At 49.1% G+C, this 25,674-nt stretch overlaps 1 protein-coding gene across 1 annotated transcript in view; it reads right to left on the bottom strand.

Annotated features, from left to right (window-relative positions):
- Positions 1-25,674, bottom strand: part of DAPK2 (death associated protein kinase 2) — a 125,311-nt gene that overhangs the window by 51,639 nt on the left and 47,998 nt on the right. The window contains exon 2 of the mRNA XM_060095256.1: positions 4,928-5,149. Within this exon, the coding sequence (XP_059951239.1) occupies positions 4,928-5,149 (222 nt within the window). The remainder of the gene's footprint in view (positions 1-4,927; positions 5,150-25,674) is intronic.

Raw genomic sequence — 25,674 nt, 5'->3', positions numbered from 1 at the left:
GGTTTTGAGTTTATTTAGAGTTCGCCACCTGTGTGATATACTTCCCCAAGCATTCTCTCACTTGACACTCACATCCGCCCTGAGGGGTAGATGGAACTTCTGTCCTGGTTTCCCAAACAAGGAAACTGGGGCCCCAAGAGAGCAGTGACTTGCCCAAGGTGACACAGCTAGTAAGTGGCAGAACCAGGATTTAGATCCAGATCTTCTCAATCCCGGTGCACCACGTGTTCCTCTCACCACACTCTACCCCTATTATAAGGCTCGAGTTGCTGATGCAAAAAAGAAAACCCAAAGCCACCCCAAGCCCTAGGCTGTCATCTGCCATCCCTGTCCAGCTGCATCCGTGCCCTCACACACTGGGCTGCCACTGTCTGGCTGGCTCTCTCCCCAGCTAGATTACCTTTGCTTCCACAGCACCTTGTGCAAGACATTCAAGAGAAGGTGGGCGAATAAAAAAAAACAAAGGAAAGAAGTAAGACATTCAAAATATCAACATGGCACAGAATATTCTGTATCATACAGAAGTGAAGTCTTGGCATTTTCAAGAGACCTGTCAGGAGCCTTCTGCAAATTTTCAAATCCACAGTGTCCCTCAGGAACACAAGGACCTAGCCCAGTCCTTGTTTTTATACTTCCAGCCTTGCTGGGTGGTACAAGGCTGTGACCTCGGGCATATCCTGCCCTTCCTACCTTAAACAGAAAACTGAGCAAATGTAAAAGAACTTCATGATAATGTGGATGTGTTCTGTCACCCAAAATTACTGATGTAAAGGCCCAGGCAGGGTGAGGACTCTGGGGGACAGTAATCAGCTGTTCTGTTTGAAGGTGTGATCTGGGCAGGAGATGGAGTGAGACATGATCTCCTTTGGACGAAGAGGGGAACGGTCATGGTGACCCTTAGAATCGTCCCCAGAGACTTGGAAAGGTGGGAGGCTGATGACCCTGCCAGGTATCTGTCCCAGCCCTGGACACCCAGGCCAGGGACACTCACATCAATCCTCAGGCACCTGTTCTCAAGGCCGTCAAGGAGCCTGGGTTTTGTTTCTACCCCCAAACCTAGTTTCTCCCAAGGGCTTCTCAGCCCCAAGATCTCTGCCATGGAGTCATCCCCACTCCACCCAAGCTTCTCTCCTCTCACACCCCTGAACAATTTGACTTAAAGAGGAAAAGCAAAACCTAACAGCCAGCCTCTGCTCTCCTCCAGTGTCCCCAGGACCAGTCGCCTTCCTGCTAATCTGACCCTTGCCTCCTTCCTCCCTGCAGTTTGATCTGGCTGCTAGAAACGCTTTTCAGAACTCTTTCAAAAGCAACCAACCGTTTAGAGGGAGTGCTCAAATGACCTGTGTAGGCAGTGATTTGGGAAGTATGCTGCCAGAGCTGTTGGGGCCCAGAAAGCTGGACTCAGTTCAAGGCCTGGGAAGCATTGCCGCCACCTTGGAGCGCTCTGTCAGGCCCTGCTCTGGTATGTTCCCGCCGCTGTATTGCTTTCCACAGCTTGGAGTCAGGGAGGCCCCAGAGAGGTCAGGGGCCTGGGATGGAAGGGCTGCCCAACCCTCCCAGGGCAGACCTACATTTTTCAGAGCCAGCTCCACATGTGGCATGAGTTAATCCTTTGAGAGTTTGAAAATATTCTTTACACCCTACAGAAGTCAACTTACATGGACAACTCAATCTTTCCCAACCCTGCCATCACCAGTCCTCACGGCTGCTGCATAGGCGATCATGGACAGGGTAAAAACAGCTGAAGGGGACTTAAATCAGGGTTGGGAATGTCCTCTGAGCACTGGCCACTTCAGCTGAAGCCCTGAACTAAACAGTGCTGAGAGGTAGATCCATCCACAAACCCTGCAAATATCAACTGAGCAGGTGGGCTCTGACGCCCGTGTTTAAGTACCAGGCAAACCCACTAGCCTAGTAGGGCACAGTGAGGACCAGGAGGCCAAAGGCTCCTAAGCAGCCCAACAGAGGTCACCAAGTCCAAACATGAAAGCCCATGAAAAGCCCTTCTCTCCTGGAAGGTCCTCCTCTCAGACCCTGGTCACACAAGATGGAGGCACTGTCTTAGCAATCCCTAGCTCCACAGCCAGGCACCCTGAGACAATGAGGCAGCTTGAAAGTAAAGGAGGAGACAGAGAAACTACGAACAGACAGAACTTCACAAACACAGCAGCTCACAGGAGCACCAGTGTGACAACTGATGTTACAGGCGGTGACAGCTCACAAGAAGAGGGCATGTAACTCTTGGTTAGCCATGAAGGCTGCTGGGAGAAACAGGGACATCTCAAGAGCATCTGAGACCCCAACTCCTGGGGTTCTACAAACAGGGAGTAACAGACAACTTCCCCAGCAATGACAGAAATGCCAATTAAAATGACAAAAAAGTATCATAACTGTAAAAGACAATAATGAACCCTGCTTTAAAACAAATGACCCAGGGCTGGCAAGGCTGCAGGCAGAAAGAAACGCTCCCATGTTGCACTTGGTGCTGGTTAACCTGTCCTATGAAAGTGAGGATACCAAGAGCCCTAAAAATGTCAGCCCGGGGCTTCCCTGGTGGCGCAGTGGTTCAGAGTCCGCCTGCCAATGCAGGGGACGCAGGTTCGTGCCCTGGTCTGGGAAGATCCCACATGCTGCGGAGCGGCTGGGCCCGTGAGCCATGGCCGATGGGCCTGTGCGTCCGGAGCCTGTGCTCCACAACGGGAGAGGCCACAACAGTGAGAGGCCCGCGTACCACAAAAAAAAAAAAAAAAAAAAAAAAATGTCAGCCCGATTGCCCCATTCCTGAGGATCTGTCTAAAAAAATTAATCCAAAAGAAAAGGGGGAAAACACAGGAAGAAAGTTGTTTTATGGCAGTAAAATGTGTAATGGTTAAAAGCTGGAAATTAAAACACCAAATGTCCAACAACAGGGAGATACGGGTATGTAATGTAATGAAACATGATATAGTCAGTTAAAAGGGAAAAAGCTATTCATGGCATTATGTTAACTGGGGGAAAAGTAGAGCAGGAAATTGTACAAGTACAATGAGTGCGTGCAAATAGACAAAGACTGAGAGGAACCACAGGGAAACAAATAGCTGTGTTTGGGTGGTAGGCATATGAATGTAATTCCTTTTTAGTTGCTGTAAAGTTCTGCAACAGGCTTTTAAAGAACTGGTCTGGCTTTCCCAGCAAAGGTGGGTTTGTCACTCTCTGCTGGGAACCAGTGCTAACCCTTAGCCTTGGGGCTTGCCACACCTTGGGCCATCCACGTGGCTGGCTACATCTGTGGGAACCCACCAGGCTTGTCTAAGTGAGGCAGGTATTTACACTGAGACTGGTCCAATTGGCTAAGAGGTCCCTGGGAGAAACACAGAGGACATTGGGAGTTAGACAAGGGGAGAGCATGGGTAAGTCTATGCACTTAAACACTGAGATGGATGATTTAAGAATCCAATGCAAAAGTATGCAAATGCCCATCTGCTACATAAATCTATAGGCTGACAACCAGAACACAGTTCTCAAATTAGAATGGTCTCAAATGTCAGGTGGTCCACCCAACCCACAGGCAGGTTAAGGATGGCTGCCTGCTTTATAGATGAGAGCTGAAGCTCAGAGGGGTAAGGTGACTTGCCCCAGGTCACAAAGTCAGGGACTGCTGAGACAAATGCTGCCACTCCTCTGCTAACTGGCAGATGCCTCACGCCTCTGAGGCTCAGAACATTCTTTTTTTTTTTTTTTTTTTTTTTGTGGTACACGGGCCTCTCACTGTTGTGGCCTCTCCCCTTGCGGAGCACAGGTTCCAGACGCGCAAGCTCAGTGGCCAGGGCTCACGGGCCCAGGCGCTCCGCGGCACGTGGGATCCTCCCGGACCAGGGCACGAACCCGTGTCCCCTGCATTGGCAGGCAGACTCTCAACCACTGCGCCACCAGGGAAGTCCTCAGAACATTCTTGACACCCAGTCTTGCTGCTTGACTAGACACAGCCATTTCAACTTGTGCCGCAGCCCAACTCAAACTCTACTAACCGCCGGAGGCCCACCTCCACCTCCCCAATCCATGGGGGGCATCTCCAGGAGGGACACCAGTTGGCCAACCAACCCCTGGAATCGTGATGTCACCCATCCAAATTCCACCAGACTGTGAAGGATTCCCCTGCAGGGCCAGCCCAAGGCCATCCCACCTCAAGCGCATAGCTATCTGCACAAGCAGGTGGACCCAGTCACTTCCTGGTTGTAGGATCTTGTAAATGACCCAGCCTCTCAGTGTTCTTGTCTGTAACATGGAGGTAATAAGAGTCTCCATGGGATAGGATTGTTATGAGGATTAAATGAGGTAACAGACATTCTCAGCAAAGTGAATAATACAAAGTCTTCTTGGCGTAAGTGGGACACTACCCTCAACACAGCTTCTGTGAAGACTGAACAAGACAACACGAAGGACCTAGTAAACGCTTGGCTTACAGCAGACCCCTCTAAGTAACAGTTACTATGATAATAATAAAGGCATCAAACGCAGCACAAAGGCAGGAGGGTTTTCCCAGGAAAGGGCTGAGAAGGGCTTTGCAGAGCCTGGAGGATGTGTGTTCTTCCCTTCCTCGTAGAACAGACTCTCCCTGACGGCCCCCTGCTCCGCCTTCCACCCTCTGCCCCCCTCATCCTCTCACGTGCTCACCAGCCAGGAAAGGACCCCAGCGCTCCCCACTTCTTCCCTCTGATCCCCAGGGTCCAGTGGAAGTCAGACCTAGACCCTCGCCCTCAGTCCCTGCTGCACAGCAAGCCCGGGTTCAGGAGGAGGATGGGGTAAATGAGGGAAACCACTTCCCACTGACTTCATCTCCTCCAGGTCGGGCTTCTGTCAGGTTGTTGCTCCCTCTGGGGCCTGTGGCTGGAGCTATCCCCCCGCCCTGCTACCCCGCCCCCGCCCCCAGTCCCAGGCACCCACTCACAGCTCGAGGATGAGCACCACGTCAGTGCGGTTCTCGAAGACGTCGTGCAGCGTGATGACGTTGGGATGCAGCACCTGCCGCAGGATGCTCACCTCCCGCTCGATCTCCTCCCGGCACACACCCCGCCGGCTGGCCTGTCTCTGCCGCTTCTTGATGAACTTGGCTGCATACTCCAGCCCCGTGCTCTTCTCTCGGCACTTCTTCACGATGGCGAACTGGCCGCTGTGGAGACACAGACCCACACAAGGAGGGCATCACTGTGGTTACTGGGGAAGTGACCTGGTTGTCACCCCTAGGCCACAGTAACTCAGAGTCATTCTTCCAGGGCAGGACAAATCATGCCACCAGCCAGCAACCCTACCTGGCCATCAACCAGTGACTGAGACAGAGTAAGTACTGGGCTTCCCTTCTGTTCATATGAATCCTTTACCTTTTACTAGGAAGGAATGTTGGTATTGTCACTCCCAGTGTACAGTTGGGAACACTGAGGCCCTGAAAGGCTACTGGTTTCATCTAGATGACGCAGCCTCATCGTTCCAAAGCCTCAGCTAGAACCCCTGTCTTGTGTCTACCAGATGAAATCACAATGTCCAGAGGTTTATACCACTTAATAAAAAGATTTTTAAGGAAAAGCAGGACTTTCTTGGTGGTCCAGTGGTTAAGACTCCATGCTCCCACTGCAGGGGGCGCAGGTTTGGCCGGGGAACTAAGATCCCACGTGCTGTGAGGTGTGGCATAAATAAATAAATAAATAATAAATAAATAAAATAAAAAGCAAAAATGGTCAGCATGGTCAAAATACTAACAGTAACAATCATCTGTTTGGGCCTCCCTTATCTGGAAGCAAGTACAAATTCATCTACTTGGAATTGTGAGGGGACAAAGCACCTCTATAGTCTCATGTTTGTACCTTTGTTTCCAACCCCTCCCAACAAATAAAAATCTCAATTACCTGACATGAGCCAGGTAGTCAGACTATAGGGGACAGAGCTAGTATGAGGATGATGCACTTAAAGACGAGGCCAGAGGCTATGCCAGCTGGGTTCGGGGGGATCCTGGTGGAGGTGAGGGTGGGGTGGAGGCAGCCTAACATTGTTAGTAAGCTCAGTGGGTGTTCATCACGGTGAGAAGACTGATAGGACCACAGAATCGTAACATGTTAGGAAACTGAGGCACAGGAGACATCAAGTGACTCACCTGAGGTCATCACAGAGTTAATGGCAATGCCAGGCCCCAGGGCCGAGGGCCCAGCCCACTGTTCACAAAGCCACTAAGATAGTTAAAGGAGTCAAGATGATGCTTAGTGCCCTTCAGGGCTGGGCCTGAAGATCCTTCACTCCAGGGACCCAGACAGCAATCATGAAATGGTGTCCTTGTCAGAGTGGCAGGTGGCCCTAGGCCAGCCTCCCTGAGTGCTTCAGGGGCAGCCCCCCCACCACACACACACACACGCACGCGCACACACACACACACACACACACACACACACACACGGAAGGGCAGCGGCCTCCTGTTTCACCATCTCAGTCCAGGCAATCGGTGGGGGCCACTCGAAGTTCCTGGTGACTGCCCAGTGGCCACCCTCTTGTGGGTCTTCCCACTCCCCTTCCACCAGTGCCCCATGTTTTCTTGCCAACCACAATACCCACTGCTTGAGAGAGAACTCAGAAAATTTTAAGGTTCAGCTTAATGGCTAAACAAGGGGCCATGAGACTCCACACTTTGGAGGCACTCTCTTAGTGGCTCTGGAGTAAAAGTTACACACAAGTGCTCTGGATATTTGCCTCAACCTCAGAAAACAGCATCACATCTGAACCACTCCATTACTAGAATAATCCTTAGTGAGACAGCCTTCAAAATAAACCCAAGTGATTAAAAAAAAAAAAGTCAAGTAGAGCAAGTAAGGAATAGATATGCCAACACTTAAATAGAATTCTATGGCAACCACCTTAGAGATCTTGCCAAACACATGTTCATGCATCTCTCCGTCCCCTCATCCCCCAATCACCCAGTGCTACCTGAGCATCTACTCTGTGCCAGGCTCTGAGCTGCACAGTAAGGGGCAGGGACCAAAGGCACAGACATCAGATACAGATGGAGCTCTGGGGAGGGAGAGGGCCCTGGCTGCTTGGCTGTGCTGGGAAGCCTTTGTGGAGCCAAATGTCTATCACACTGTCTGCTAACTCTAAACTATTAGAGTTAACTCAGCTATTTATGCCCCAAATATTGGCTCTGGGCTGTCTACACACTAGGGGTTGACACAGGTGGAGAGAAGCCAAGCCTCCCAAAGTCAGAGGGAACACATTCAGTGAGATCTCTGGTCACTCGAAGCTGCTTTGGGCCTTGGGACATCAGGGTGCTTAGTGAGTGCCACCAAACACTGGACAAAGCCTCCAGTCCCAGGCAGCTGTAAGTCTCTGTGTCAGGATGGCCACACTCCTTTCCTCTCTCTCTGACACCTCAAGGGGCCTGGCATTGGCAGCCCTGAGGGATGGGAAAACCAAAGCTTAAGGATTTTAAGCGATTTGTTTAAGTTTACAGAGCACAGAGGTGGAGGCACAGGGATTTTATAAGGCAGAGCTAAATATTTCAGGTTACCTTGACAAAGCTTTCCCTTTTCCTGTGAGGGAAACGGAGGCATTTTTCTGTATCACATGCCTGAAAAATTCCTCAAACTCTCAAAAAGCAAATGAGTGTTTGCTCTTCCTGGTTGAGTGTTCTCTCTGTGAGAGCAGCTGCGGCAATGACAGGTGACTGGGGGTCAGGCCTAACACAAGCAGGCATCTTCCTCCAGCCAAAAAGAGGTATTCTGAGAGTGCATGACTAACACAGAACCAAATACCAAGTAACGTCACTCATCTTCCCTCTCTTCACGGGACAGCAGTCCTCTACTCAACCTGCCCTGGGGAGCCTCAAGGAGAGCCAAGGCCACTTGCTGGTTTTCCCCAGCTGGTACTGGGAAGTGTGCAGAATATGCTCCACAAGGCCAGCCCTGGGGCAGGGAGGCCTTGGGCAGGGAGAGCAGCCTTCCGGGTCAGACAGCCCTGGCCTCAGGAAACTTACGCTTTCTGGCTATCTGCTCTGAGCAGCAGTTTCCTCATCTGTAAAATGGGAACTGTGACTCCCTACCAGGGAATTGTGAAGACTGGAAATATGTCATGCCGGCTCACAGGCAGCTCCAGTAAACAGTGACTATTACATCTTATTAGTTAGTTGCTCACGTGAAGGCAGAAGTCACTGATCTACATGGTCTGCAATGTGTGGCCAGGGCATCAGTGCGATTTTAACACATCCCCACCTCACCCCCTGACGATTCCAGTGCACAACCAGATATGGGGATATCTTTGTTCTAAGCAATTAACCAACTCTTTTCATCCTTAGAGCAGTGGTTCTCAACCCTGGCTGCACACTGGAATCAGCAGGGGAATTTTTTTTTTTGGCTACACTGCACAGCATGTGGGATCTCAGTTCCCCAGCCAGAGATCGAACCCGTGCCCCCTGCAGTGGAAGTGCAGAGTCATAACCACGGGGCCACCAGGGAAGTCCCGGGGAATTTTAAAATTACCGCTGCCTGGGTCCTACCTCCAGAGATTCTGATCTCCAGGGTCTGGGCTGCAGCCTGGGAATCAAGATATTTAAAAGCTTTCCGGGTGACCGTGACGTGCAGTCCAAGCTGAGAAACACCAACTTACAACAGTCTTCTGATTATCTCCATTTTCTAGATGAAAAAAGTACACCACCGTTACTCATATTATTCCTTGCCCTCTTCAGTATTGATATATTACCCTCTCCCTTAGTTCTCTGATCTGATCATTAGAAGGAGGATGGGAGGGGAGAAAAGGATGGGAGGGGAGAAAAGTAAGCGGGGAGGAGTATCACCTCTTCCACCAGGACAGTTTTTGCTTGATTTGCAAATCAAGGCAGAAGACCACCCCGGGTTCTGGGAAATAACAGGAATGGAAGTTTGCAGCTGGGCACCCCCTGGTCACTGTACCCACAGCAGATGCACGAAAGCCAGACCTGAGGTGGCTTCATCATGCCCCCCAGAAGACCCAAGGGCAGGTGGAAGCAGTGATGGTGATGAGCCCTTGTCTGCCCATCAGGAAGGCTCTGAAGCCAGAAATTCAGGCCCTGGGATGCAGAAGTTGCTCAGCTAGGCTACGGGGCAAGGGGTGGACAGCGAGAGCCCCTCTAGGTTAGGACAGAGCCACCCAGGGTATATCCCGGGAGGGAGCAGAGAGGAGCCATCCGACCATAAGGGAAGTGACTGTCAACACTAATTCAAAAATTATGGGAATGCTGAAACACTGATGTACATAGGCAGAGCACGCATATTCCTATTCCCGCCTCCCTAGCAAGAGTCAGTTCCTAACCTGAATGCAGCAAAGGGAGGGTAGTCCGGAGGTCCAATTCCTGGTCCCCGTGACCTGCCACCAAAGCTTTGTGGGCTTGGACAAGGAGCTGCCTTCTCAGTTGTTTTCCTCCACCTGCCACCTGAGGTCTCACCTCAGAAGGCTTCCTGGCAGAAAGCTCCTAAGGGCCCATGACAACTCTGAACAGAAATGAAGCTTTCCCTTCACTCTCCAAATTCCATCTCTGGGCTGATGTCTGGAGACCTGGGTTCTGGTCAGGGCCCGTCCACTAACTGGTCATAATCCTGGGCAGCCTGTTCAACTCCCTGGGCCTCAGGGTTCTCCCTTGTCAAATGTGGATGAAAAAACCCCACCTGTCCACCTCACAGGGCTGTTGGGGAAATCATGATATAACACCTGACAAAGGACTTAACTATCCAGCACAGTAGAAAAACAGGAGGCGGGGGTGGGTGGAATGCTGAGCCCGAGGCTGGCTTGCAAAAGTCACGTAGGAGGGTTTCCGCGAAGGACAGTAAATCCGCAAGACACAGAAACTACCTTTCCTGCTCCTGCCAGCTGCTCTCCTGCAAGTATGTCAGGAACGCGCCCCTCTTCCCAGGCAGAGGGCCCAGCCCCTCACTCACTCAGTGCCCCGGGAGAACAGAGCAGGCTGCGTGAAGATCAGCATCACAGTCACAGACAGAAATCGGCAGGGCCCAGGGTGGCACCCCATGAGGGTCTCCTGTTGTCTGCCCAGGAATCAGATGAGGAGTAAACCTAGACCGGCTTCTCAGAACTCAAAAATAGTGTTACTGTCTCCAACACCAGCTCCTAAGCTTCATGGAAGAGCCTGGCTCAATTACCACCGAATTCTTCACCGCCAAAGAATAATCTGGGCGTGACCCAAATCTCACACCCTGAGATAGATTTTGTATAGCAATGTGGACATCCCAGCACTTACATCCAGCTTTTCTCTCTGCAAGCTAACTGTATTTTTATTCTCTCTTTTAATATTTGCAGGTACCATTCTTAGCTCCATCTTACAGATCAGAAAATGGAGGCTTAGGGAGGTTAAGTGACTTGGTAGTTGGGCCAGGTAGCAGGCCCTGATAGCAGGGTTAAAACATAGAGTCAGGTCAACTGACTCCAGCTTCAGTGAGACTCTCAAGGTAACTAGCCAGCAGTGATGTACCAAACAGTGAGGAGGGGGCCCACCCCAGAATGGAGGAGCATTTTATCACTGACAGTATTGAGAATTGCCAGTGCATGATGATAATAAAAAGTAGACTAATTTTTATTCAATTTTATCATTGGTTTTGAATTCTCCAAAGACAATGCACCCCTCATGGCCGGCATTGAGGCAAGACCACTCCCACTGCCTACCCACTCCCACCAGGTTGGCTATGGCCAACTAGACTTATTCTGGCAACTCCCAGGGGCTGACTGCCAAAGGTGTTTTGTAAGGGTTACGGATAGAGTGCGTCTAACTCATTCTCATTCTCAGTCAACTCTGAAGTGTCCAGGAACTTAGTAACTTGCCCCAAAGTCCCCAGTTGGTCAAGGCTGAGATGAGGCAGAGCTGTACAGAACGCAGACCCCCCCCCCCCCAGGGAGGAGACGCCATGGGAGGTAAAAGGTAACAAATGGGAAGTGCTCCAAGTCAGAGGGGTGTGGGGACCAGGTTCCTCCTCCCGCTTCCCCCAAGCAATCACTGCAGTTCCTCTTCCCACACTCCAGAACAATGAGCCACGATTCCTCTGGAATTAGCCTGCAAGTTTGCAGGACCACTGGGCGGGGATGATGCTTAGAAGCTTCCAGTCATGGCCACCCCAGGTGCAGCCCAGCAGGCGGGGGAATGGGACATTCAACCAACATGTGTCAAATGTGTGGACAAGAGGAGCTCAAATCTACAGTCTGCAGGAACCACATCAGCCTGATCCCAGAGGGCCCACACCCCAATCCCGGGGCAATAGACTGTCTGAGGATGGTGTCGCTAGCCCCCTCCCCACTCCTCTGCCTGGTCAGGCTTGACTGACCCTGCCTCTTAACCCCCTCCCTCTTCCAACACATCTCATATCTAGCCAGCCACTCCTGATTCCCATGAACAAGATCTTTCTCCCATTGCCTTAGTAACCAACTTGCTTCTGGTCTCCTATACCCAAGTCCAGGATTTAGAGTCAAAAGACCCAGGTTCTATCTCCAGCTCTGCTACTGTGACTCTGAGCCTCAGTTTCCTTGTGTGTAACACAGACATAAGAATATCCCAATCTTACCAGGTTATAATGAGAAAGAAATAAGTATGTAAAAGCACTAGGTAAACTATAATTCTCTGTGAATGCAAATTATTCTTTCTTTCCATCCACTGGATCGCCATATCTGGATCCTGGTCTCCATTTTCCAGTCCCAGCCTTGAATCTGATTCAGCCCCTGTGAACCCCATCCACAGATCCCAGCTTAAAAATAGTGCTGGAGAGAACTGGAGCCGTTGAAAGGCAGGGTCCCCAGGTGGTGCCAGGATCCAGAAAGACAGAAAACACTTCGGGACACAGTCACCCAAGGTCAGGGCAAACAAGGGACCAGACATCCAGGAAGCCAAAAAAGGGTGAAGAAATACAAGGGTGCCAGAAGTGGGAAGTAGCAAGTCAAGATTCCAGGCCAGAGAGATGAGGGTAAGGAGCAAAAATTTACCAAAAGCCAGGTGGGCAGTATGTCAGGAGCTAGGTGGGCAAGCGAGGAGTGAGAGGCACACTGGCTCAGCAGCCAGACCAGCAGCCGGCACATGGAGATTGAAGCAGACAGAAACATCAGCACAAGACCTGCAAACACAAGAGCGCCCAGAGCCGTTCAAATGGCCTTTTCTCCCAGCTAGTGAGCCAAACCCACTGTCTAACGAATCCATTTCTCCTCTCTGACCGTGTTGCCCATACCTTTCTAGTCTCCTGATGATGATTTTAAAATTTATTTGAGGTATGAAACCCTCTCTCCAATAAATCTTGCACAGAAGCCCAATATGCAAAACAGATAAAAAGCAGTACTTCTGGGACTTCCCTGGTGGTGCAGTGGTTAAGAATCTGCCTGCCAATGCAGGAGACATGGGTTTGAGCCCTGGTCTGGGAAGATCCCACATACCGCGAAGCAACTAAGGCCATGCGCCACAACTACTGAGCCTGCGCTCTAGAGCCCATGAGCCACAACTACTGAGCCCGTGTGCCACAACTACTGATGCCCATGTGACTAGAGCCCGTGCTCTGCAACAAGAGAAGCCACCGCAATGAGAAGCCCGCGCACCACAATGAAGGGTAGCCCCCACTCACCGCAACTAGAGTAAAGCCAGTGCACAGCAACAAAGACCCAATGCAGCCAAAAATAGATATAAAAAATAAATAAATAATTTTTTTTTTTTTTAAAAAGGAGTACTTCTTTTGGGGGGAGAGGCACTCAGAGGTCACCTACTCAGAGCCCACTGACATGATGCCTAAAGGGGCTTCATGGAACCCCAAGGGCTTCAGGGAACACAATTTGAGAAGTACACTCTACAGCATGGAAGCATGCTCGTTGATGATCCCAAAGCAATTTCAAACTGTAAGAAAAAAGAAAAAAAAAAGGAGAAATAGAAAACATTGATGAAATAATTCTCAAAATTATTATCTAGTCTTTTAAGAAGTTACTCTGACCAAGCCAAACTCAGGGTCACCAGGGTCACATGTAGGATAAGCATCAGGAACCAGAAGTTTCCAGGGAGCTGAACCCTGACCTACAAATGGCCCCTGTCCAAGAAGTCACAGGTGTCTGCCTGTGCTGGCCAGTGGCAGCTGCTTTCACATCTTAGCTCATTCAATTCCCTGTCCCTCAGACTAACTTCCTTCCTCTGACACTTTTTTTTTTTGTGGGGGGGGGGGCAGAAAAAATTCCTAAAGCACAAAAAGGGAGGACTCGTTAAGCAGAGCCAAGTCAAGCTGAGCTATGATTACCTTTTGGAATCTATTTTTAAGTCTAAGCACATTTTGATGCTGTTGTCAAATGAACATGAGCCCACAGGTCCAAGGCCTGAAATAAATTAGGCTCAGTTTAAGTTGGACTTGGCTATTCAGAAAAAGGTTTTCACTGAAAATACAGCTCAGTGTCCTCTGGTATTTCCCTTAGTTTAGAGTCTAGATTCTAGACACTGACATGAGGTAGGTTACTATGGTTTGAAGTGTTAGCCTTGGAGGGTACCACCCACCACTCACCATCCACCCACCTGTCATCTAGTCCCCTAACTACCCACCCCCCCATCCACCTAACTGTCCATTCACCAATCCATCCATTCACTAATGTACTCCTCCATCTCTCATGTATGGATCAGTGTCCTAAGTGCTACAAACAAGACGCACCCCACAACTTGAAGGGCTCACAGTCAACTGGGGAGATCAAACACTATGGAAAAAGAAATATGGAATGGATGTATAGAAAGAGCTGTCTCAGAGTCAACTGCATGGGAAACAGTAAGTGCTGCAGCAGTTCAACAGAGGGAGAAAGTATCTGCCAAGGGGAATCAGGGGAAGCCTTAAGGAGCAGGTGGGATTTGAACCAGGTGCAACAGTGTACTATCAGGCCATTCAAGACGGCTGTTCTCTTGCTCTCTGGACATCCCCTGCTCGACCAGTCCCTGTCTCACCTACACCCTACTCATATAACTGACCTTCCCTCTTAATCATAGAGCCTAATCAGTCAATGCCTACATACTTGCCCCCAGCCTCAGCTGGTGATTGTTCTAATCTCTAGATCAGAACATCTTGACCAAGATAGCTCATCAAAGGGGCCATGAGGGGCTGCTCCTCTGTTGGTTTCCCTGGTAACCGATGAGCCAACCTGACATCAATTCCCTCTATAACTGGTAACCTCACTCTCCCACCCAGGAGTTAAGACTTGCTGCCCTGTCCTGCCCGTCATCTGCTGCACATGGTGAAGTGTCGCTCCAGGACCTTGCTTCAGACACGTAAGATCCCCCCAGCCATTAAACCACTGATGTCTCTGTTGCTGACTCCAGGCTCTTTCTTCGGTCTTGAGGCTGGGCAAGTACAGGGCCTGCAGGCCTGCGGGGTACAGCCCAACAGGCAGAAAAAGCTGGATGCAGACAGGCAAAGGGGAGTCAGCTCGCCACAGCTGGAGAAGCAGGGAGTGATACACAGATGCTTTATTCTGGGCAGGCCCCAACTCACCACCTCTCTACCTCACTTCCTCCCCGTCAAGTGGCCACTTTCTCAAGGAAGTACATCAAGAAGCTGAACTTGCCCTTTCCTCTCCTCTTTGTGCGGGTGGAGGGAAAGGAAGACAAGTGGCCGGCAGCCAATGACGTTCGCCTGTAGGGCTCCCTTCTCACCACCCGAGTTCCTGACAATCAGATACACCTTTGATTAACGAAAGAACTTCAGCAGAACAGGTCAACTTGCTTGATCCCAGAAATGCTAGCCAATTGGCCTTCACAGCCTAGGTGGAGCCCAGAAGGCTGGACCATAACAGATGTGACCTTTTGCATGAGCTCATGCTACAGAGCAAAAAAGGGACTACAACAGGAAGACAGAAAAATCCAGGCTGGTCGAGGTTCTGTTATTACTGTGTGGGGACAGGGTCCTCCCTCATAAAATGGTGAAGTGAACAGTTTATCGTCTATAAAACCTCCCTCCCAACTTGCCAGACCACTCTAGTGCCAAGAGTTCTGTACCCAGCCTCTCTCCTATGAACTCTGGACCTCCCCATGGTCCACATCCCCTGGGGATCCTTTCCATAATTTACCCATAATTCACACTGAGTGATATGGGAAGCAAAGGGTTAACCTGCCCTCAGTGCAAAGTAACACATTCACATTTTAGCAGCATCCTTGACCAACAGGGGCTTTAACAGTGGCAAGTTTAGGCACACGTTGGGCAAGTGAAGGAACTAACTGGAGATAAAAAGGTCTTTCCTGGGCTTCCCTGGTGGCGCAGTGGTTAAGGATCCCCCTGCCAATGCAGGGGACATGGGTTCGAGCCCTGGTCCGGGAAGATCCCACATGCCGCAGAGCAACTGAACCTGTGCGCCCCAAATACTGAGCCTGTGCGCTCTACAGCCCGCAAGCCACAACTACTGAGCCTGCGTGCCACAACTACTGAAGTCCGTGTGCCACAACTACTGAAGCCTGCACGCCTAGAGCCCGTGCTCCGCAACAAGAGAAGCCACCACAATGAGAAGCCTGCGCACCGCAACAAAGAGTAGCCCCTGCTCATCGCCAACTAGAGAAACCCACACGCAGCAACGAAGATCCAACACAGCCAAAAATAAATCAACAAAATAAATAAATTTATTTTAAAAAAAAAAAGGTCTTTCCTAAAATTCATGCCGAAAAGGTGGCCCTGAAGAGGACTGACTACATATATCTGCATATGTGAATGCGGGTGTGCAAAAATCGCAACCAATTATTTCTTGTCAGTTCTCTTCTGTCCACCTGGATCTTAATGTTCAAGAGATTCTTGCTGCAACATCTTCACTAATATACACAACTCTTAGCCATCTAGGGTGGATGCTCTCTGTTCCTCGGGATTTCTGTGAGTTTTTGATCCCAGGTTTGCTTCCTCACCATTACTTGACAATGCCTCAGATCACCTCTCCCAAACTCAGGGCTGGGGATGGGGAAGACCACCATGTTGTGGGCAGAGCACAAGGTTTGGAGTCCCGGCTCTATCACCAATTTCCAAGTCCCCTTCTCTCTCATGGCCTCAGTTTACTCATCAGAAAAATGGTGAGTTGGACCAAGATGTCTCTCTCACCCTCATCCCAGCTCACCCTCTTAGGATTCCCTGATGCAGGTCAGGGTGTCACATGCATCTATCAGTCAGACACACAGGGTGATTTCTGGGTTTCCTGCTGCACAGGGTCCAGCCACAGGTTCAAGCTACTGAGATTTGTCAGTCCCATTTTAAATTTATTTATTTATTTATTTTTGGCTGCGTTGGGTCTTCACTGCTGTGCGCGGGCTCTCTCCAGCTGCAGTGAGCGGAGGCCACTCTTCACTGCAGCACGCGGGCTTCTCATTGTGGTGGCCTATCCCGTTGCAGAGCACGGGCTGTAGGCGCACGGGCCCCAGTAGTTGTGGCTCACGGGCTCCAGAGCGCAGGCTCAGCAGTTGTGGCGCATGGCCCCAGTTGCTCCACGGCATGTGGGATCCTCCCAGACCAGGGCTCGAACCCGTGTTCCCTGCGCCGGCAGGCAGATTCTTAACCACTGAGCCACCAGGGAAGCCCTGTCAGTCCCATTTTAACCAACTAAATTTCCAAAGAGAGAGTGGGATCAGGGCTTTGGGCAAGAAGAACAGATCTCAGGCACTCTCAGAAAGATGCCCCTGTACCATCTTCACATCCAGCAAATGCTGAACACACCAAATGGCAGAGATACCTCCGTGACAAATGACCGAGGCATTCACCTTAACCAGCAGCCAGCCCGTAAGAGCCTGGGGAGAAAGAACTGTCCTACTCATCTCACAGGGCCTGCTGAACACTGAGAACAAAGCAGGTATTCCATCAGTGTAGAAAGGAAGAGCTAAACTGAGGCAGCAAGGGGACGTCCCTGGTGGTCCAGGGGTAAAGAATCCGCCTTCCAATGCAGGGGATGCGATGTCGATCCCTGGTCAGGAACTAAGATCCCACATGCCGCGGGGCAACTAAGCCCACACGCCACAACTACTGAGCTCACGCGCCTCAGTGAGAAAGCCCACGTGCCGCAAACGACAGAGCCTACGCGCTCTGGTGCCCGAGCGCCACAACTAGAGAGAAGTCCATGCGCCACAACGAAGAGCCTGCACCGCAACGAAAGATCCCACGTGCCGCAACTAAGAGACCCGATGCAGCCAATAATAATAATAATAATAAATAAAATAAAATAAAATAAAATAAACAGAGGCAGCAGGAAGTGAGGTGCAGGACCTATCACTCACAGCCAGCTCTCCATGCAGCTGGAGCACAGCACTGGCAGACTCCCTGGGAAAAGGACACGTTCTTGATATTTGTTTATTACAAAAGGAGCATGTTCATTATTTTGAAAAAGCACAAACAGGAAGCTTCCTGTTATCATTTTGGTGGCTGCTCTCTTGGACTTTTTTTCAGCACATATTACGGTCTTTTTAAAAAAAGACTGCTCATGTTTTTAATGGAACTGGGATGATACCATATGTACTATTTTGGAAACTGCTTTAAAATTTTTTTGTACTTAATAATAGATCATGAACATTTACTCATGTCATTAAAAATTATTTTACTACCTGATTTTAAATAATATGCCACCATACAAATAAAGCATGGTTTTTAGAGCAAACGCTTAATTTTGGACATTTATATTACTTCTAATGGTTAATATAATTAATAAGACTGTTTTAGATACCCTTATATATAAATCTTTGTGTACATCCCTGATTATCTTTTCTGAAGGTAAATTCCAGGGAGTAGAACCCTTAGTCAAAAGTTATGTACATTTTTAAGGTTTTTGATGCTTGACAAATGATCTTCCGGAAAGAATATCCCAGTAATACTCCCAACAGCCCTAAATATCAAAACCCCCTGCTCCTCACCCCACACACATTTCACCAAATACTGGCTCACTGTGTTTTTCAGCTTTACCATTTTCCTACTTGAAAGATGATATCTCATTGTTTTCACTTGAATTAAATTTATTAACTTGTAGTCGATTACAAGTAAGAATGAACATCTTTTCCCGTGTTTGTTGGTAATCTGAACTGCCTTATATATGCCTGGCTTATTTTTCCACTGGGATATTTGCCTTTTTTCTTATTGTTTGTAAAAGCTCTTTACATATTTGTGACATGAACCCTTTGCCGTGTATGTTGCAAATATTTGCCCTAATTGTTTTGTCCACAAAGGAGCTTTAGGTCTTCTGTAGCATCCGATGGTGTTAACCAGTTTTCTTCTTACCTCTCTCTCCTTCTGCCTGTCACTAAGCTGTGACTTCGGGGCACACTGAAGGGAAGTGCCTTATGCCTTGTGACCTTGTTGGTCACCTAGGCACTCAGTCCAAGAGATACCTTCAAACTCACCGCACAGGCAACCTCTCATCCCCCACGCCTGGCTCTTTCCTCAGTTAGCCCACTCTTCCTCCTGGCGATGCCCCTCCTACTGGTTGATTGCAGAAAGGGATGGCATCAGAGGGTGAGCAGGTCCTGCTACAGAGTGGGCCTGGTGTCCCCAAGGTGAGCCACAGCTGCTGGGGTGACCAGCACAACAGACCCCCTTTAGGGATACAGAGCATCTCCCCTGCCCCCAAATTATCCATGATGTTGTTTAGTGTCCTTTGTAACAGGCTACAGCAGGAAATGGCTTTCCTTCAGAAATTAGTACCATGAAGATGTCTGTCTACTCTGAAAAACTGATACCCTTGTGCATTTCAGATAATGAAAATGACATAATCTATCTTATTTCCTTTTTGTCGTCTTGGTGGTCAGTGACAATAGCGATAGTGGCCCAGATCTTGGGTGTATTTCCTTCCTCCTTCCTTCGCACCAGTGGCTCTCAAATTTGAGGGTGTAACAGAATCAGCTGGGGAGCTTGGTGAAAATGCAGGTACTCAGGCCTTACCACAGAATTGATAAATCATAATCTTTTGGAAGTCAAGTGTCTTTTGATCTTCCACCTTTATTTTCAAATTCTGTGTGCCTCATGCTGTACGTTGCCTCAAGTTCTTACCATACACGGGCAGGAGGAAGTAACTATAAGTTGTTCTGTGTTGCCATCACTGTGGCATGGAGAAAGACAGGGAGCTGCAGAGCATGCCTGCAAAGGCAGAACTTGGTCCATTTCGCAGATGGCTAATGGAGGCCCCAAACAGTTAAAGGGCCAAGGCAGGACCACCCACATAGCCATTTACAGTCCATCCCAATGGACAAGCTGATCGACTGCAGAGCAGAAGGCATTTCCCATAGGAATAAAATGGTGCCACTCCCATCCCCCTCGGGCCCCATGCTCACAGGAGGCCCATTCCCTCATCCCCACCCTCAAAGGGATCTGACTTTTAGATCCACATCCATCCTCCCTATGCCCACAACCCTAGAGGGTGGGGCAAGGTAGAGAGAACAGGTCCCAGTCCTCTTAGAAGCAGATTTCTGTTCAAAATCTCCTCCCACCCAGCCCTGTCTCCCCAGCAGAAGCCAGAGCCTCTGTTGGGCAAGCGGCTCCGAGTTGCAGCCGTGCCATCTCCACTGTCGTCACCAGCCCCAATTAACAGCTACCAGGAGCCCTCGGGGCTGCCACTCCTTCCAGGTTCCTCTAACTCTGCTCTAAGTCATTACAGGATTTGATGCTGCCTGACATGTTTCTTTCAAGCCTAACCGTCAGGACGCCAGGAAGGTATGTGTCGCATCCAACATAATCTGTTTTTCCTCTGTCTACCCAAACTGCTGTCTAGAATAGAGCCCGGCCTCTAACATGGCCTCTTCCCTCTAGAAGCCCACCTGCAAGGCCTCCCTCACCAGCTGCCTCAGGGTGACCTTGACCTCGCCCACATGGCCCATGCTGGAGTCACAGAGGGGCAGAGGTTAACCAGCAGAGCTCTGAAGGTGCAGGGGTCTCGAATCTGGGAAAGACTCCAGGATAACACCAACCCAGTTCTGTTACTAGCAGGCTCTGGAAACCTGGGTGAGTTTCTCTGTTCCTTCATTAGCACATAGGGATGACAGCCACCTCACAGGTTGTGATGCACATTAACTGCACTGATAAATATGATTTTAGTTTTAGCTCCCCAGGCTTCAGTTTCCTCACCTGTAAAATGAAAATAATACACTTAACTTGCAGGACTGTTGAGAAATTTTAATTAGAGAAATGTGAGAACACAGCACAAAGCCCAGGATATCCTTGGTGCTCAGTGAATGGTTTCTGAAAGGTGGAGGAGGAGGAATAAATCAGACGGTGAATATCACGGTTCAAAGCAGATGTTTTCACCCTGGCTGCAGGCTGCCCCTTCTTGCCCTTCAATGTCCCAGAAATCACCTCGTCCCTCAACAAAACAGGGGCTACCCGGGGCCCAGACTGGCCAGACAGGCACATTCCTGCCTCATCTCAAGAGCTGGCAGGTCCCGGCATTCCCTCCAGAGCAGAGTGTCTCAACACATCAGGGCCCAGGACAGCCAGGGGAGGGACTATGTCCCTCGGCCCTCCCATCACCCCACTGTTTCCTCCAGGGCAGGGACACTGCAGGGTCTCCTGCCAGAGGCTGGCTCTGGATGGCAAGGCTCATATACACACAGAGAAGGGTCCCCACATATGCCAAGCTTTCTGCCTGGGTCCCTGGGTCTCTTCTGGGTGGGCCACTGATGGAGCGGGCCCAGCGGAAGTGTGAGGAAGCCCAGCCACGAGCAGCTGAGGTTGCCTTGACCATAACAGGTGTCCTCTGTGTGCACGACTCGGTGTCCATCACAGCTATTACTGCCCGGGGTATTCTGTCTACTCGCCTGAATGCCACGCTCCACCCTCTCCACCCTCAGCGCCCCAGGGCTGTAAACACCTGTAAGGCAGGGATGGCTCTGTCTTGCCCACTGCTGTGCTTTTGGCACCTAGAAGCGCTCAGTAAGTATGAGCTGAATACAAGAGTCTTGCGTGTAGGCACTGGGAACACAAAGACGAACAAGATGCAGTTCCTCATTCACATAAGAACCAGCAAGTATTTGCAGAAGGCACCCCCAGAAACCTCTTTGCTAAACTAAACATTCGGCATATCTTCTCTCCTGTGCTCTTTAAAGGCAGAGCTGCTTTGTGGAACCTCTCTTTACCCGTAGGACACCCAAGCTCTCACAGAGTACACAGCAGGCACTTTGACACAGACTAAACTCAGCTCGGGCGTGCTGCTGGTCCACTCTGCTGGAAACCTGCCCAGTCACTCTCTGTTCTGTCAGGAATTTTCCCTTGGATCCCAGAGGTGAGTAAGACACAGAGTAATTTGGTCACAGTTCCCCTTCCCCTCGAGCCCAGAAATTATCTGACCAAGCTGGGGCTGGGAGTTAGGACGATCCACAGGCTGGGTGTCAGACCTAAGCTTTTCTAGGGCACAGCGGGGACTGGGAAGGACAGTCCTGCCCCACAGCTGCCACCAGCTGCTCCTCACAGAACGGTAGGGTCAAACCGCAGGGGAGAGGAAGGACCCTTTTCACAGTTGAGAAAACACGCAGAGCTTGCCCGGGGTCACAGAGAAGCTTACAGCACAGCAGCCAGAGACCCCAGGTCTCTCAACACCTATTCTGTGTCTTTCTACTATGGCAAGGAGTTCCAGACTTTTTCTAGCAGTAAAACTCATTTTCTTTTCATTATTTATTTATTTATTTTTATAAATAAATTAATTATTTTTATTTTTGGCTGCGTTGGGTCCTCATTGCTGCGTGCGGGCTTTCTCTAGTTGCGGTGAGCGGGGGCTACTCTTCGTTGCGGTGCGCGGGCTTCTCATTGCGGTGGCTTCTCTTGTTGCGGAGCACAGGCTCTAGGCACATGGGCTTCAGTAGTTGTGGCACTCAGGCTCAGTAGTTGTGGCACATGGGCTGTAGAGCGCAGGCTTCAGTAGTTGTGGCCCACAGGCTTAGTTGCTCCGCGGCATGTGGGATCTCCCCGGACCAGGGCTCGAACCCGTGTCCCCTGCACTGGCAGGTGGATTCTTAACCACCGCACCACCAGGGAAGCCCTCATTATTTATTTTTGAAAATCTTCAGCAAAGGACTACACAGAAACATGGATAAATAAAAATGAAATTGCACAGAAGGCCATAGAGTGGAATCAAGAGCCCCCTGCCCCATTCCTCTCATGCCCAGCCCTGCTCACCCGAGGCAATCGCTTTTAAGCCTTCTTATGTTTAAGATCACACTGTTTTTCAAATAAATCTTACAAAGAAGTTTAAAGTACAAAACAGATCAAAGGGGAACAACGCGAAGCCCTGCTTGATTACTATATACACACACAGACATGCGTGACAGCCCCTAAGTCTGTACCACAGGACTCAATGTGAAAACCACACCACTACAAACTTCCCTTTATATCACAGTCTCCTGCTTTTACTGGCAGCCTGCTGTGGAGGCAGAGGGAAGCTTTCCCCCCTAAGCGGACACACCTATACCAGGTACACCTAGATTTTGTCCCCAAAGCTCTTCCCACACCCAGATTCCTGAGGTATCACCACCTACAGCAAAAGAGACCTCTACAAAGCCTCAGGTCTCCCTAGGGCTTAGGCTCTGTCTGCCTGGAGAGGGAGAAGTGGGGAGAAATCCCCGTGTGTCACAGCTCACAAAAACTCAAAAAACTTATAGATAGTTGGATTAGCAGTCATGTATACCTTAATAGGAATTAGTTGGATTAGACTGCTTTCCTACCAAGTGGCAGAATTCAACTATGCCTGGGTGGTGGGGGGATCTCCCTGGTGGTCCAGTGGTTAAGAATCCGCGTTCCAGTGCCGGGACATGCCACATTGCAACTAAGTCCATGCGCCACAACTAGACAGCCCACATGTTGCAACTAAAGCCCGCACACCGCAACGAAGACCCAGCGTAGCCAAAACAAACCAACAAAAAAACTATGTTGGGGGGAAAAAGAAAATTTTGATGTAACAGAAGAAGAGATCATGTTGGGGTGAGGAGAACGGAGGTGCTTAGATGCAGAACAAGACGGGCCCTGCAGGGGAGGTCCTTGGGGTGCTAGAGGGCAGCAGGAGGGCACCCAGCATTGGCAAGCTGGCAAAAAAGGGGGTGGGAGCACCCTCTGACTGCTTACTCCTCAGTCCTTCCCTTCTTTGAAACACTTAAGTCAACACTCTTCAACCACCTCCATTACTGGCAAAAAAAAAAAGTTCTGCTCTGCACTGGATTCTGCTGTGCTGTCCCATCAGACGCTGGAGGTGGGAACTGGCTCATTCTGCTGTCTCTAGATCACGGGGAAATGCAGCTTGCCACCAAGAAAGGACAGTTACTATACATGATGGGGCAATCTCCTTCCTTCCTCTTCCTCCCTGCAAGCACTCACAATGCACGTTTCCTCCCTCCAAAATTCAGAGCAAATGCACAGCCCAGGAAAATAATAGCCTCTTCCAGGTGGGGATGGGAAGGAAGTGGGGGCACTGACTTGCAACCACAGCTCCCAACACAGCCTTCCTGGAAATCTCCCTCCTGGAGCCCAAGGCTGCACCTCCTCTCTTCTCTTCATCACTGGACCTTATACCCCCGAGAACATTGCCCCTCCAAGTGTGGGCCTTGGACCAGCAGCATTGATTTCACCTGGGAGTTTGGCAGAAAAGCAGAAACTCAGATCCCACCCCAGCACTACTGATTCAGAATCTACCTGTGAACATGACTCCCTGGTGATTCATGTACCTATTAGTTTGAGAAGTGCTGTTTAAGAAAATATTACAGCAAACCACTACTTAATGGAATCCTGGGTACCCGAAAATTCCCTTCAAATCCTCTTTGGTCCTGGTCCTTCTTGCTGGAAGTCTGGACCTATGGGACTGTTTTCATACCTTGGAAAAGGCAGTATAATGAGCAGACACAAATGAATAAAAATATGTTGAACGACTCCTTCCGTGAATAATAAGTTACTCTTGAAGTAGCATTATGACTTACAAAGTGGTTTTATGTGAGTTCTCTTATTTCATACTCACGAAATCCCCAGGAGGCCCTTGGGGACAGGTATTGCTGACCTCCTGTTACAGAGGAGAAGCCAAGCTCAGGGGCCTCGGAGAGAGTGGCACAAACAGCCTCCAACGTGGCACTTAGGGTCCACATCTGGGGGACATGTTGCAGCTCGACATGGATTAACCACAGTGTTTGAAGAAAAGGATAATCTGATTTTTTAAATGTTTAATAACAGAGTTCATCAGAAATCCCTTTTTGATTTGGGCCTTCTTGTCGGAAACATGAATCAGCTTTACCTCCCCTAAAAGTGAACAATATCCTGTATATGTGCTTTGATCAAATATGTTTTTGAAGATTAACAATCTTTAAAGGCCTTAAAGTTCTCTTATTTATCACTGTGTCTTCCAGAGCATCTACCACAGTAATTTGCACATAATTGTCAACAAATGTTTTTGAATGAATGAACTGATAGTTGACCAACTGGCAGATTTATCAGTACACATCTTCTTCTCTCTCACTGGAGAGGCCTGGAAACTGTGCTGTGGGTATGAGAAATTGGGGTTCTACATCTAAAATACAAACGAGATTCCTGAAGTCATCTTGTTTTCTTTTAATCTGCCTACTGAAAAGGTCACGCATACACACATACACAATTCCATTCAACAGAGGATTAGAGTTAACTGAAGATTCATAGAGTGAGACCACAGTCTGTCTGATTGTCTCACATCGTTCGCAGTCTGGCACAGAAGGCAATTCCCAGGAAGGAGTTTCAGAGCTCTTTACAGAATTGACAGGATCCTTGGAAGATTCTCCAAGTTATTTAAAAAGAACAACAACAAATCACTCATTATTTTGTAGTCTAATCTTGGTCTACTTACAAAGACTTTTCACTGTTTTTTTAATCAAAATACAATTAATTTACAATGCTGTGTTAGTTTCAAGTGTACAGCAAAGTGATTCCGTTATACATATATATATACATATATACTCTTTTTCAGATTCTTTTCCATTATAGGCTTTTATAAGATATTGAGTATAGTTCCCTGTGCTATACAGTAGGTCCTTGTTGTTTACCTATTTTATTTTTAATTTCTTTATAAAGTATGTTTTTGGGTTTTTAAAAAAAATTATTTATTTACTTTATTTATTTTTGGCTGCGTCGGGTCTTAGCTGCGGCACGTAGGATCTTTGTTGAGGCATGCGGGATCTTTTGCTGCGGCGTGTGGGCTCTTTGTTGTGGTGTGCAGGCTTCTCACTAGTTGTGGCGTGTGGGTTTTCTCTTCTCTAGCTGTGGCACACAGGTTCCAGGGTGCGTGGGCTCTGTAAGTTTGCGGCACACAGGCTCTAGTTGAGGCGCGTGAGCTCAGTAGTTGTGGCGCACGGGCTTAGTTGCCCTGTGGCATGTGGGATCTTAGTTCCCTGACCAGGGATCGAACCTGCAACCCCTGCATTGTAAGGCGGATTCTTTACCACTGGACCACCAGGGAATTTTCTACCTATTTTATATATATAGTGTGTATTTATATTAATCCCAAACTATTAATTTATAACCCGCCCTTCCGCTATCCCCTTTGGTAACCATAAGTTTGTTTTCTATGTCTGTGAGTCTATTTCTGTTTTGTAAATAAGTTCATTTGTATCATATTTTAGATTCCACATAGAAGTGATATCATATGGTATTTGTCTTTCTCTGTCTGGCTTACTTCGCTTAGTATGATAATCTCTAGGTCCATCCATGTTGCTGCAAATGGCATTACTTCATTCTTTTTGATGGC

This window comes from Mesoplodon densirostris, chromosome 4, assembly GCF_025265405.1.
Source record: "Mesoplodon densirostris isolate mMesDen1 chromosome 4, mMesDen1 primary haplotype, whole genome shotgun sequence".
Classification (NCBI taxonomy): Eukaryota; Metazoa; Chordata; class Mammalia; order Artiodactyla; family Ziphiidae; genus Mesoplodon; species Mesoplodon densirostris.
Note: the sequence above shows the minus strand (reverse complement) of the source record. Positions and strands in the feature narration are given on the sequence as shown.